General features: G+C 45.4%; 1 protein-coding gene across 1 annotated transcript; it reads right to left on the bottom strand.

The window, feature by feature from the left end:
- Nucleotides 1–211: 211 nt before the first annotated feature.
- On the bottom strand, nt 212–10,536 carry si:dkey-266f7.9 (uncharacterized protein LOC100006223 homolog). The gene is made up of 4 exons (XM_067361524.1): nt 10,378–10,536; nt 9,679–9,766; nt 8,774–9,344; nt 212–688 (listed from the first exon to the last, which is right to left on the bottom strand). The coding sequence occupies exons 2-4, from the start codon at nt 9,732–9,734 to the stop codon at nt 413–415; spliced, it is 903 nt and encodes a 300-aa protein (XP_067217625.1). The 5' UTR covers nt 9,735–9,766; nt 10,378–10,536; the 3' UTR covers nt 212–412.
- Between the last annotated feature and the right edge of the window lie 2,999 nt (nt 10,537–13,535).

The raw sequence follows: 13,535 nt of genomic DNA, 5'->3' as shown, positions 1-13,535 counted from the left end.
CTACTGAAAATCAAACTTTTGTTCTACTTTGAGGTAACTCAGTTTGCTGAAGACTGATCTGAGATGGATGTCAGTTAACACCTTTGTCTTGTACACAAAAAGGAGGACAGTGTGTTCTATTTTCAGTGCCATGAAAATGCAGACTGTCTTATTAAAATCCTTGTGAAGTGACAGGAGAGCATTTTATTTCAAATTTTGTCATAACATGGTGTTATGACAGAAATTTGTCACAGAGTTTTATTAAGTCAGATATTCCAAAATTTGCCAGCAAGCTCAAACTTTTTCTGTCATGGTTATGGAAATTTCAAGGATATGGATAATTTGAGTCAGAGTATGACTGGGATTTGTGTCAATTAATGAAGTATTTTGGTGATTTCCAGGTGTATTGGTTTTGACTTCCTGCTGTTGAATCTCAATAATTGAAGCCTATAATAGTTTGCACTAACTTGGCACCTGGAAAGTCCATTGTTACAATACCAAACCGCTTGCTTTGACCGACGTAGCCTGTCAGATATTCGTACAGGCGGGGGTTTATTAGCCGGGCCAGGGCGTTAGGATGTGCCAGGATACTGGCACCGCTGCTGTAGGTGAGGAACATACGGTTTTTGTTACCAACCGTAGCCGCCTCCAGATGAGTGGAGACACTTCTCCATTTCTTCTTCACTTCCTCCGACTGCAGAGAGGACACCTGGGGCGAGAAAAAAGTTTTTATCATTACAATTTTTAAAAAATGTGGTGAGGGAGCGAAAACTCTCTCTGATGGATTTTTAAAGACAGTTGACAGATGAAGATTACACTCTGGAAACTGAATATAAAGAGTCTCATAAGGATCTCAGTAAGTCTGTTTTCCGGAACCCTTTGAAATGATTCAAACGATGGTATAATTTAATATTTTTTCTCCCACCCTATTGCTCTCTTTCCTGGGTTTGGTTCTTCAACCACAGGCACTTTTATGTTCCAGAAGTTGAGAAGATTTTTTTTTTTTTCTCTTTTTGTTTTATGAATATTAAAACATAAAAACACATAAAACACTGTATTGGAAGCTTTGTTGCTATGCCTTTATTAATGTTTGCTTCTTTTAATATGCCTTTTGTGAGCTGTATCTTATTATTGTTGAGCCAGACTTTCCATCTAAAAATGAGAATCCATCACAAGGATTCTTTGTTGAATAAAAAGGTTCAAAAGAACAGCATTTACTTAAAATGTTTTGTAACATTTAAATGTATTTACTGTCACTTTTGATCAAATCACTGCATCCTTGCTGAATGAAACTATTACGGTCTTATAAAAACAAACAAAGACAAAAAATTACTGACACCAATTGTTGACTAGTAGTATATGCATATCAATTTTAGCACCTTTTACACCAGCACTGCACCAATAGCATGCTTCATATTCACATACTTTGGACAGTAACAGAAACACAGCGCATTGTAAAAACATGAGAACTGGAGTGAAGAAGAGACTGTTTCATTCTTACCTTTATAATCCAGATAAACTTGATAATACAGTCGGCAGTATATAATATGAGGATGTGCCATGCTAGAGCCTTTTGGTACACATATTGTGTGCGGTGTTCAACCAATCAGTGGCAGGCACCACAAATATGCAAATATGGACATTAACCCAGGGTTTAGTAACGTACACACAGTGTGAAACATCAGCTTATGAATACCCAGGATCAGTGTTGTGGGTAACGCATTAAAAGTAACGTCTCGGTTACAAAGGTAACCCTCGTTCCCTGAAGGAGGGAACGGAGACGTACGTCGGACAGACCGACGAATAGGAATCTCGCTAGAGAGGCCAATCTACTTCGAGTGTAACTAAACGAGCCAATGCACATTGGCATGCAATCATATGCATCAGCTGCTCGCCTCGCAGCGCGGGTATATAATGAGCAGCAGGTGCGTTGCAGCTTCAGGTTTTCGCTGAGGAGCCGAACCGGATAGGCGGCAGCATCAGCGGGGTACAGCGACTGTGGCGACGGGACGTACGTCTCCGTTCCCTCCTTCAGGGAACGAGGGTTACCTTTGTAACCGAGACGTTCCCATTCAGTCGGTCACGTTCGACGTACGTCGGACAGACCGACGAATAGGAATCCCTACCAAAGCGCCACAGGAGCTGCCCCTTCCAGCGCTCTGTTGCAAGCCACCTGAACCCCTTGCCTGAGGATGGTGGGACAGGGCTAACACAGAGAGAGTCGATCACTGCTGTTCCCCAAAACCCATTCAGTGAGACTATTGGATAACGCTGGGAAAGCGTACCCTTCGCTGGGAAAGGAACGCTGCGGAAGCCACATCCTTCCCCGAAGAAGTTATGTGGAGAAGTACATATGGACTAACCCTGTAGGGCTGTGCTACATATGGAAGAGCTGGGGTGACTCCAACCCGATGAAGGGTAGGTTCTCCCAGAGGGAAAGACACGGGCTTCGTTTAGGAGCAACCGTGGAACCAACCATATGGGATCCCCGTAGGGTCACACATATGGAACCCAGCCTAAACCCGGTTCTCAAGGATACAACGGAGTATAGGCCTGGCGCCAGACGCTCCGCCACGTCGGCTGCCGAAGGGATATCGGAGGACTCGACAGGGTCTGCCTTGTAGGGACTCTCTGGAGAAAAGAAGCGCATGTAGCGCAGCAAGCCGACACTAAGCCGGGGCCTCTCCGTGCCTCTGACCTGTGGCGAGAACATGGGAGGAGACCGGCTCGACACGAAGGCTATAGTATCTAGCGAACGTGTTAGGTGTCGCCCAGCCCGCAGCTCTACAAATGTCTGTCAGCGAGGCGCCACGAGCCAGCACCCAGGAGGATGCGACACCTCTCGTGGAGTGAGCATGCAACCTGAGCGGGCAGGGCACACCCTGAGCTTGGTAAGCCAGGGCGATGGCATCCACTATCCAGTGGGCCATCCTCTGCTTGGAGACAGCCTTTCCCTTCTGCTGGCCTCCATAACAGACAAGAGCTGGTCTGAGGTCCTGAGGCTTTAGGTTCTGTCTATGTACAGTCGCAAAGCGCGGACTGGACAGAGTAAAGCCAGGGCTGGGTCTGCCTCCTCCGAGGGCAGCGCTTGCAGGCTCACCACCTGGTCCCTGAAGGGACTGGTAGGAACCTTGGGCACATAGCCAGGCCGGGGTCTTAGTACCACGTGGCTATCACCCGGCCCGAACTCCAGGCACGATTCGTCGACCGAAAATGACTGCAGGTCCCCTACCCTCTTGATGGAGGCCAATGCCACCAGCAGCAAAGTCTTCATAGACAGAATCTTTAAGTCTACTGACAGCAAAGGCTCAAAGGGAGCAATCTGAAGTGCTCTCAGCACCAGAGTGAGGTCCCAAGAGGGTATGGAGAGGGGACGAGAAGGATTTAACCGTCTCGCCCACCTAAGGACCCTGATGACCAGGTCGTGCTGACCAACAGATTTGCCATCTAAGTGGTCGTGGTAAGCGGATATAGCAGCAGTATGGACTTTTGAGGGTGGAGGGGGGACAGCCTACGCTCCAACCCTACTGCAAGAAGGAAAGCACGACTCTGATCGAGCATCTTCGGGGGTCTTCCCGGCGAGAAGAGCACCACTCGACGAACAGGTTCCACTTTGGAGGCGTAAGCACGTCTCGTAGACCGTGCACGTGCCGAAGTGATGGTGTTAAGTACCTCAGGGGTAAGTCACCTAGAACCTCCGCATCCCGTCCAAGGGACCAGACATGGAGTTTCCAGAGGTCTGGACGCGGGTGCCAAAGAGTGCCCCGTCTCTGAGAAAAGAAGGTCTTTCCTCAGAGGGATGGGCCAGGGAGGGGCTGTCGCGAGGAGTGAGAGTTCTGGGAACCAGGTCCGGTTGGGCCAGTAAGGCGCAACTAACAAGACCTGCTCCTCGTCCTCCCTGACTTTGCACAGGGTCTGTGCAAGTAGGCTCACTGGGGGAAACGCATATTTGCGCAGGCCCCGGGGCCAGCTGTGAGCCAGTGCATCTGTCCCGAGTGTCCCCTCGGTCAGAGAGTAAAACAACTGGCAGTGGGAGGTTTCTGGTGAGGCAAACAGGTCTACCTGAGCCTTTCCGAATTCTCTCCAGATCAGCTGAACCACCTGGGGGTGGAGTCGCCACTCTCCTGGCAGCGCAGCTCGTGATAGCTCGTCGGCCACACGGTTGAGCACACCGGAGACATGAATGGCGCGAAGCGACCTCAGATGCTTCCGACTCCACAGGAGGAGATGGCGGGCGAGTTGTGACATGCGACGGGAGCGTAGACCACCTTGACGGTTGATGTACGCAACGGTCGCAGTGTTGTCCATACGGACCAGTACATGCTTGCCCTGAAGCAGGCCTTTGAGGCGGCTCAGAGCAAGGCGTACTGCCAGCAACTCGAGGCAATTGATGTGCCAATGCAGATGGGGTCCCGTCCAAACCCCTGAGACTGCATGCCCGTATTACGTGGCACCCCAGCCGGTGGCAGAAGCATCTGTGAACACCACAGCATGCCGGGACACCTGTTCTAGGGGCACTCCTGCCCGAAGAAACAAGGGGTCCGACCACGGACTGAAGGTTCGGCGGCACTCCTGAGTGATTGGCACCCGGAATGTGCCGCGCTGCCACGCCCATCTCGGGACTCGGCCATGAAGCCAGTGCTGAAGCGGTCTCATATGAAGCAGACCGAGCGGTGTTACAGCCGCAGCAGCCGCCATATGCCCCAGGAGCCTCTGAAAGAACTTCAGTGGGACCGCTGTCCTGCCATTGAATGTATCCAGGCAGTTCAACACTGACCGAGCACGTTCCTCTGTGAGGCGTGCTATCTGCTCGACCGAATCCAACTCCATACCGAGAAAAGAGATCCTCTGCACCGGGGCGAGTTTGCTCTTTTCCCAGTTGACCTGAAGCCCCAACTGGCTGAGGTGTCTGAGCACCAAATCCCTGTGTTTGCACAACTGATCCCGGGACTGTGCTAGAATGAGCCAGTCGTCGAGATAGTTGAGAATGCGAACACCCCGTTCTCTCATGGGAACAAGGGCTCCCTCCACGACTTTCGTGAAGACGCGGGGAGACAGGGCCAGCCCGAAGGGTAGGACTCTGTACTGATATGCTCAACCTTCGAACGCGAATCTCAGGAATGGCCTGTGTCGCGGAAGAATTGGAAACATGGAAGTACGCGTCCTTCAGGTCAATCGCTGCAAACCAATCTCGGGGACGGATGCACTCGAAAATGCGTTTCTGCGTGAGCATTTTGAATGGTAGCTTGTGGAGGCTCCGATTCAAAACTCGCAGGTCCAAGATCGGTCGTAACCCGCCGCTTTTCCTGGGTACAATGAAGTAGGGGCTGTAGAACCCCGACCTCAAATCGGCTGGAGGGACCGGCTCTATCGCGTCCTTCGCCAGTAGGACTGCGATCTCCGCACGCAGGACAGGGGCATCGGCATCTTTCACTGTAGTGAAGAGGACGTCCCTGAACTTGGGGGGGAGCCGGGCGAACTGAATCGCAAAGCCGACCCTGATGGTCCGAAGGAGCCAGCGAGACGGACTGGGAGCGCTAACCCGGCTCGCAGAGACCGTACAAGCAGGACCAAAGGGACCACCGGTGTACCCGCAGCAGGGCAGCGAGGTGGAACACAGGGACGCGGCTCGGGGGGCTCTCTTTGTGAGGCGGCCCGAAGCGGCGTCACAGTGTGCTAGGCAACACTTACCTGGCTCCACGGATGGACAGAGGGAGCAGTCGAGGCTTTGGCTGCCCGCTGCTCGCTGCTGTCCACTGGCGACAGAAGAGGGGGATGAGAGTGGTGAGGTTTTCTCCTCCCACTGCTCTCCAAACCCTCTTCAGACCTGGAAATGGAGGAACTGCTCTTTAAAATTTGGGTACCGCTGCCTCTTGGGTCAGTGGCGGAACAGAAACAAACCCAATAAAGGATTTACCACCTGGCCCTCCTCCAGGGGTGGAAGAGCAGCCCCACCCATCTCTGGGTCGCCCGTCTCAGGGGTGATTCTCACCAACCAGTTAAACAGCTGCAGAGACGGGAGGCGTCATCTCCCCGCAATGGATACAGCAGAGCCTGCTGGGCCGGAGTTTCTTGCAGGGGACGACACCCTTGGCGACGAGCAGACTGAGGGGCGGCCCAAGAGGAACTCAATGGTTTGTCATGGGAAGCTCCCCTATCCGCTACTAACTGAGGAGAACCGCTGGGCTCAGTCCTCGACAGTGTCACCGAAAGGCCACCTCGTAAGATGGGAGCATTGAGAAAGCATTTAGCTTGACAACCTCTCACACCTCACAAGGTAAGCCAGGGGGCACTTCTGGACCACGGAGGTGGACATCGTCTGGCTGAGGGCCTGCGCCGTGACTTTGATCACGGTTAGTCAACAAGCGCAGCTCAACCCCAGCACAGAACTACCCTCATGCAAAAAGAGTGCCTTGGCCTCACATGCAGGGTGGGTGTGGTCTGTGTACAGCCACCCCATCCAAGAGGGTAGTGAGAGAGGAAAAACTTATGCAGATTGGCACCTTTGGCATTCCATATTTATGGCACCAATATACCCCCATACTGCCAAGTTTTCCATGCACATCTGGAAGACCCAGGAAAGCATGGCTGTAAACTCTGAATCTGAGTCAGCATAAGCACACACCATTACAGTGGGCAGCGTCACCCTCATTTCCAGAGCATAACAGCACTCTCTCCGATGCTGCAATCGACGTCTGTCCCTCAGCTGGAGCTCTGAATGAAATGCTAGGTTCCCCTATGAAAAGGACCAGCAATCCAATCCAGAAACTGCACAGCTTGCAATGCGCTAGAGAGGAGGGGCCCTAGGGGTTGGTTCCCCGAAGGAACCCCTCAACCTCATGTCACCCAAGCCATATCAGCAAAGTAGACCTCTTCTGGTGCACCAGAGAGGGCGCTACAATGGAGATTACGCAAGGGAACCGCGCATCTAGAGCGCCGAGCGGCGCTGGGTTGCCGTGACAACCCGCGCTGCAGCCCGGCAGCTCGACGGCACACGACACGCAGAGGAGCGAGAGGTTTGCTCTCGCTGATCTCCGCGGTCTCCCAGAGTGTCGGGCAGAGCCGCGGCTGTGCTTTTACACACAAGCGGCAGCTGGCCAACAACAGAGGGGACTCAAGCTTCCCGGAGAAAGAAGAGTCACGACCGGCGTGTCGACGTGATCATGTTCTCATATGAAAACATGAACACCCACGAACATCATTTCAGCACGCGCCCAGACATGCGAAACGGTGATCGTGGCCGTCAGTGAGGACAGGAACGATCGCATCCAGAAACACAAGTAGGATGTCGTCTTTAAAAAGACGCGAATCTACTTGTGTAAGCTCTTTCAGGGACTTTACTCTTTTAGAAGTGCTGAAGCACGCAGGGGAACGGCCACCGCAACACAGACAGGGATTGTGTGCAGCCTGTCATGTGCTTTCTCTCTCTTTGAAGGCGCTCACTCTTACCAGCCGTAAAACGGCTTTTCAGCGCTCAAAAGCGCACCGTACCGGCCGTGAGAACAGCCTTCTGACGCTGTCAAACAGCTATTTGCTCAAAAACGGCAAACGAAACAGAAAAAGAGAGGACGTCGACCCCGCTGCTGTGCTGTTCGCCCGCACTCGGAAAAAAAAAGAGAAGTTCAACCAAAAGCTTGACTCGTCTTCTAGCAGACACTCGCTTGCAGAGAACAGGAACAAACACCGTTCGGCTCCGAAGCGAAAAGCTGAAGCTGCAACGCACCTGCTGCTCATTATATACCCGCGCTGCGAGGCGAGCAGCTGATGCATATGATTGCATGCCAATGTGCATTGGCTCGTTTAGTTACACTCGAAGTAGATTGGCCTCTCTAGCGAGATTCCTATTCGTCGGTCTGTCCGACGTACGTCGAACGTGACCGACTGAATGGGAACTTGAGCTATGTAATCAGATTACTTTTACAAGTAACTAATAAAGTAATATTACTTTATCAATATACAACAAAATAACTAAGTTACTTTTTCAAGTAACGCAAGTTACTTTTTCACAATTAGTAACTGACAGCTCTCCTGTCCCCATGTTGAGAGAAAAAAAGGTCAGAGGTGTTGTGTGCGCTGTGTGAACATGATGGTTATTTTAGTTCTAGACTAAATGTGAACATGCATCTCACTTGCACGAAAACATTCAGTATTTCTCAAAATGAATAAAACGGTGAAAGGCAATCTCAGAAATGCTATGCAAACCTGTAATAATTAACTATATTAAATTACACAAATATACTTTATGTATTTAATCTCACTTTATTAAACATTGTCTTTGTTGCTGACCTTCAGTGAACTAATTCAACCATACTAATAAGCAAAAATTACTTTAGATTAGATTTATAAATAAGAGAGTTGAACTTCCTTCTCCTGTATCCTATTCTTCTTTTATCCAGAATGGCAGCACTGCTGAAAGGTTTAATTTGAGCTGCGCCCTCTTCTGTACAGGAGTAAATATGCATTTCCTCCTGCTTTAGGTTTATTCATTTCACTTTTGGTGTGAAAGGGTCTTAACATTTTTTTTGTTCTTATTAAAAAACAAACAAGCAAGCCCAGCCCAGGTGATTAAAAGGAATGCAAAAGTAATGTAACACTTTACTTTTCATAAAAAGTAACTAACACAATTAGTTACTTAATGTAACACAATATTGTAATGCATTACTTTTTAAAGTAACTTTCTCCAACACTGCCCAAGATTAATTGTTAACCCCAGGGTAAATGTGAAATGTTGAGAAAGATAACCCAGGATTAGTTTAGGATAACCCCGGGTTAACTGTTTCAAATGTGTGCTTACCTTCCAGTCATCTGCTATGTCCAGTGAGTTGTAGCGTATGCTCAGGTCAGGGCCGGTGAAGTCTTGCAGTATGACCAGCTTTCCTCGGGCCTCTCCCACGGTGGGCATCTCACGACTATGCCACAAGAGGTCCCAGTGCGCATACTCCTTAATATAGCGCACAACTGTACCGTAGATATCCCGTGTGTTACTCAACTCTTCCTTCAGCCTCATCAGCACAATTTCCGAAGGATGCTCTCTTAGGAAAGCCACCACGTCCATCAACACATCCCCAAAGTGAGCATACTGATACGAGATTCCATGGTGGATGGTCAAGTTGCCTTTCACATGCCGAACACGGATATCCAGAAAGCGGATCCCGGCGCGCAGCTGGAGAGAGAGGGACCAGGAGTTACACTCGGCCAGTGAGCCGCCGTACAGGGCCATAGTGTTATGTGTGCCGGGCATCGTCACATCTGATAGGGAGAAGACGTCAGGGATGGTGGCCATCCAGGAAGGGTTCAGGATCTCAGGCGTGGAGGTGTCATCATAGCCAGGTGTCTGGATGGCCCTGTATCCTGAGAAGGCTGTGCTATGAAGTCAAGCAGAGGTCAGATGAGGCAAAGAATGCATCCTTATCTGTCTTACTAAAAAGATACAAGATTACTGTGAAAACACTCATTCTTATCTATGTATAATGGATGGATATAATGAAATTAGATAATTGGCTCATTTGCTCACAATAAAAGCAGGTAGACAAAGAGAAACAGTCTGAGATAAAAGCACTATGGCTAACAGATGGAGGACTTTTCTTCTCAGTGAAATTGATTTTTTTTTTCTTTTTCTATAAATGGAATAAGAACTGTAATTTTTTATGTAGGATACTATGAAAGAGGTTTTCGAATTATGGATATTAAGAATCTTACCCCATCAAAATGCCCATCACCATTAGCTGCAAAATGTGTCCTCTAGTGCCTTCCATAATGAGCCTTTTCAATGCTCGCTGATCCTTTACTATAAAGATAATCATTACAATAATTCAATTATAATTTCGCTGTCACTTGTGATAATTATAGCACTTTTCTGTAGTATGACATCACCCTACATAAGAACCAGACATTTGGTAATTATTGTATGGGGTCCAAAAGTCTGCTTCCATTTGCAGTCTTTTCTAATTTAATAATTTGTCTTCATTACAAATGAAATCCAGAATAATATAATTTCAGAAATGTTGATACATTTGTATGAATTTCAGAATATCTTTGTTTTTGGTTTGTGACCCTTTTGCTTTAAGTTGACATAAAATCTGATAACCATGTTCTCCAGAATCATGTTCTCTTGATCTTCCAAAAAGCATTTTGTGCTTCAATGGAAGCAAGTACATCTGACCATCTACAAAAGAGTTCACATGATCAATGTCACAAATTTCTTTTGTGTCACAAATTCATTCATTTGTTCTAAATTTTCTATTTCCAGAATGAAATGACAAACATTTCAGAATTCCAGACTTCTGGACATTGATAAAATGCAAATAGCAAAACTAAAAACCTGTAACAAACACTGTGCTGGTAAATACTTTTACATTTAAAATCATCTTAACCACAGCCAAAGAACTGATCTCTTACCTTGTTTGTTGAGTTTGTCAGTGAACCTGAAGAGGTCTGCAATGCCGATGCACAAAGAATCAACTAGGCAGTGTCAGGTTAGCCGTAAAGCCTGCTGTTGTTTTTCTACCTTTTTTTTTTTTCAGCGAGTACACAGTTCTGGCTTGAGCTTATTGGAGGCACCAATACAAACTGACCCTTTTGTTTGAGGGGTCATTGTGCCTATTAATAGTGTACAGTAAAAAGCTGACTCGTTGAGAGTGGACAAAATGCTCCAATCAGAACTCAGCTGCCTTGCAGATCAGATCAAGGTATACTTTTTAACTTGATTTTTCAATATATATGATATTTCAAAATCTTTAGGACACTACCTTAAGGTTCCCTTAATATATGACAGTATATGGTATTTCAAAATATTTATACACTACTTTAAGATTCCCTTAAAGGTTTTCACTATACTCAATGTACAGTATTTATATGTTTATTAATGAGGCAAACAAAAACAAAAAGGGGAGAAATAGAAATGTTCTACAAGTATATATGGAATTAAATAGCTAAAAGTAAAATATCACCCTTTTATGTATAATGTATATGTACAGTATATTCAAGATACACTATTTTCCAGAACAAACATCTAGGTTTAGTGTGAATAAACATGAGCCTGAACTTATGATAAACTTGGTCAAAGTTAGATTTTTTTTTTTTCCAGAGTTTATGGGATAATATAAGTACTTTCTGTGAGCTATCTACAGTTATTTTTTTCCCCAGGGGTGAAGCAAAAATAAGTTTACTTACTTTCAGAGCAAACATCTTTGTTGTTGTGTGTACAGTACCCAGCGTCAAACCTTGGAAAGTGGGTTTAATTTTCAGAAAAACAAAACAGCCTAGAATTAGCATACTGCATTTGTAATTTGAATGTGAAAAATCCTTTTTTTTTTTTTTCCTACAGAGATGCTGCGTTTATTTTTGCCATGTACCATGGCTAGTTTGTTTGTCCAACCAGCTAATGTGTACAGAGCCCCTAATGGGATATGGTGATGGAAAAATTCTATTTCAATGCTTTTATGAATGCAAAAACATTGAAATTTTTCCTCCAATTTAATTGTTTTGCCCATCACCATCTCTCTGTAAATTTGAATGTTGCTGGTTAAAATTTGCTGTTACCTAACGGCAATTCTTTAATCAGTTTTTACTATCAAGCAATAACAATGATGTCTGTCATGACAATTCTCTTTGGCATGGTAACAGATATGACAATGTTAATATGTTTGGTCTTGGTGGAATAAATCTGCTACACTGCAGTTATTGCTGCTGCTGTAGAGCAAGTACGGGACTTGCTACTGCCAATAAATACACGACACGCTGCTCTACAATATAGCGTACATGAATTGCCCATAGCATATCTATACAGGTGGAGCTGGGGAAGGTGGAGGGTTTCTAAAAGTGTGCTGCACTGCTACAGCAAATATTTGAAAGTTGAGCAGCAAGCTCATTGGCTGCTGATACATCAGGAACCAATCAGCTGTGCCCTATAGAGAATGATGTGGTTGTAAGTGGATTGAGTTATGGACCTATCAGCCTGCACCATCTAGAGTTTCATGACAGAACTTTGCATTTATGAAAATAAATAAATGAAGCAAAATGTAGTTACATTTATCAATTTAACATACACTTTTCATCCAAAGCAAGTGATTTGCTTAATAAACTGGCGTCAAAATGCTGGAGAAATATTAAAACATGTAATCTCATGAAAACACATTTTTCTCTCATTATCAGGTTCTAATGAGCTTAATTTCCATTTTGATGTGCTTGTAAACATTCTCAAATAAAGAAAATCACTCCAACAAATCAGCTTTCATTTCTTTTATAGCCTTATTTGTGTTTAGCTACGTTATTTCCACAAAATGACTATTATATTGCACTTCAGAATATTTCAAGTTTCAAGTTTCAAAGCTCAAAAGCAATTAACAGTGAAACACTATAATAATGCCCAGCATGACGTTATCAATGCATCTCACTTTAGCTTCTTCTATTTCCCATCATGCTTTTGAAATCAGCTGGTTATCCCCCATGCTTCCTGAGCCATATCTTCTGAAATAAATAATAAACATATTTAATTAAAATGAAAATGTGCCTTGTTTCCCTTTTAATCCTAATGTATTCTCTGTAATTGTGCTTCTATTTGCTTTGCTTGTATGCATTGGCATACATAAATATGTTATTGTGTTGAGGCCATCAAGCATTTAACAAAGCAAATCTTAGTTTGACTTTACCTGAGTAAACAATATTCATTCTCACTCACAATAAACAGTCTACACTGATCTGCTTTGGTTCTTCAATATAAAGCCGTGTGTTTAAAGAGGTTTTGATACTTCAACAAAAAATATCTTTCCTAAGTCTTTTGTCCCAATTGTTGCACACAAATTCCCCCAACACATTAGTCAATTAGGATTTCTTTTCAAATCTAAACTGGACTCTGACACCAATTATGAAGAGTTTTATAACGAACGCTGATAATCATTTTTACGTCTTTAGCGCTTTTCTAAATGAACAGACTTGAGATTTACCATTATCATTCCCGTCCCCACACTCTCTCTATCTGTTTCTCATTAGTGTCTGTGGTGACAGGATGTGTATTGTGATGCTTTATGTCCTTTGTTTCCTTTGGTCTCTGTCTGTTTTGTAATTACAGGGAAACAGCCATTTTCTATTGGTTGATGATTCTAATCTGTCATTTTCCATGGTGGAGTAATTACAAGTTCAAAGTGTAGCTGTGTCTTTCAGTGTCTTTGGTCCCCACATTGAGTCCTTCAAACAAGCTTTATTAAAACTTTATTTCAGTTCCTTAGTTTGCCCAAACATGGGGCAATGTGAGCGGTTCATTCTCTATGGAGCTGAGCAGCAGACTTGTGAAGGGGACTGAGAGATTTGTAGAGGTGGAAGCGGTTAAAGCAACAAAAATGTTATAAATACTCACTTTACAGGCAATCGTTGAGAGGTGAAGTCAGTGACATCTCTCAAAATCTGCTGATACTGCTGGAGTTTCTGCAGGATTCACAGCATAAATCACATCATTATATGTTTAATTCAGATTTTAATCCCTGTATCCGCTTACATATATTTATATATAATCTATTTTTAATCTCTATAATAAAAATGTATAATTCAGATTTTGATCT

This window comes from Chanodichthys erythropterus, chromosome 15 (genome assembly GCF_024489055.1).
Source record: "Chanodichthys erythropterus isolate Z2021 chromosome 15, ASM2448905v1, whole genome shotgun sequence".
Lineage (NCBI taxonomy): Eukaryota > Metazoa > Chordata > Actinopteri > Cypriniformes > Xenocyprididae > Chanodichthys > Chanodichthys erythropterus.
Note: the sequence above shows the minus strand (reverse complement) of the source record. Positions and strands in the feature narration are given on the sequence as shown.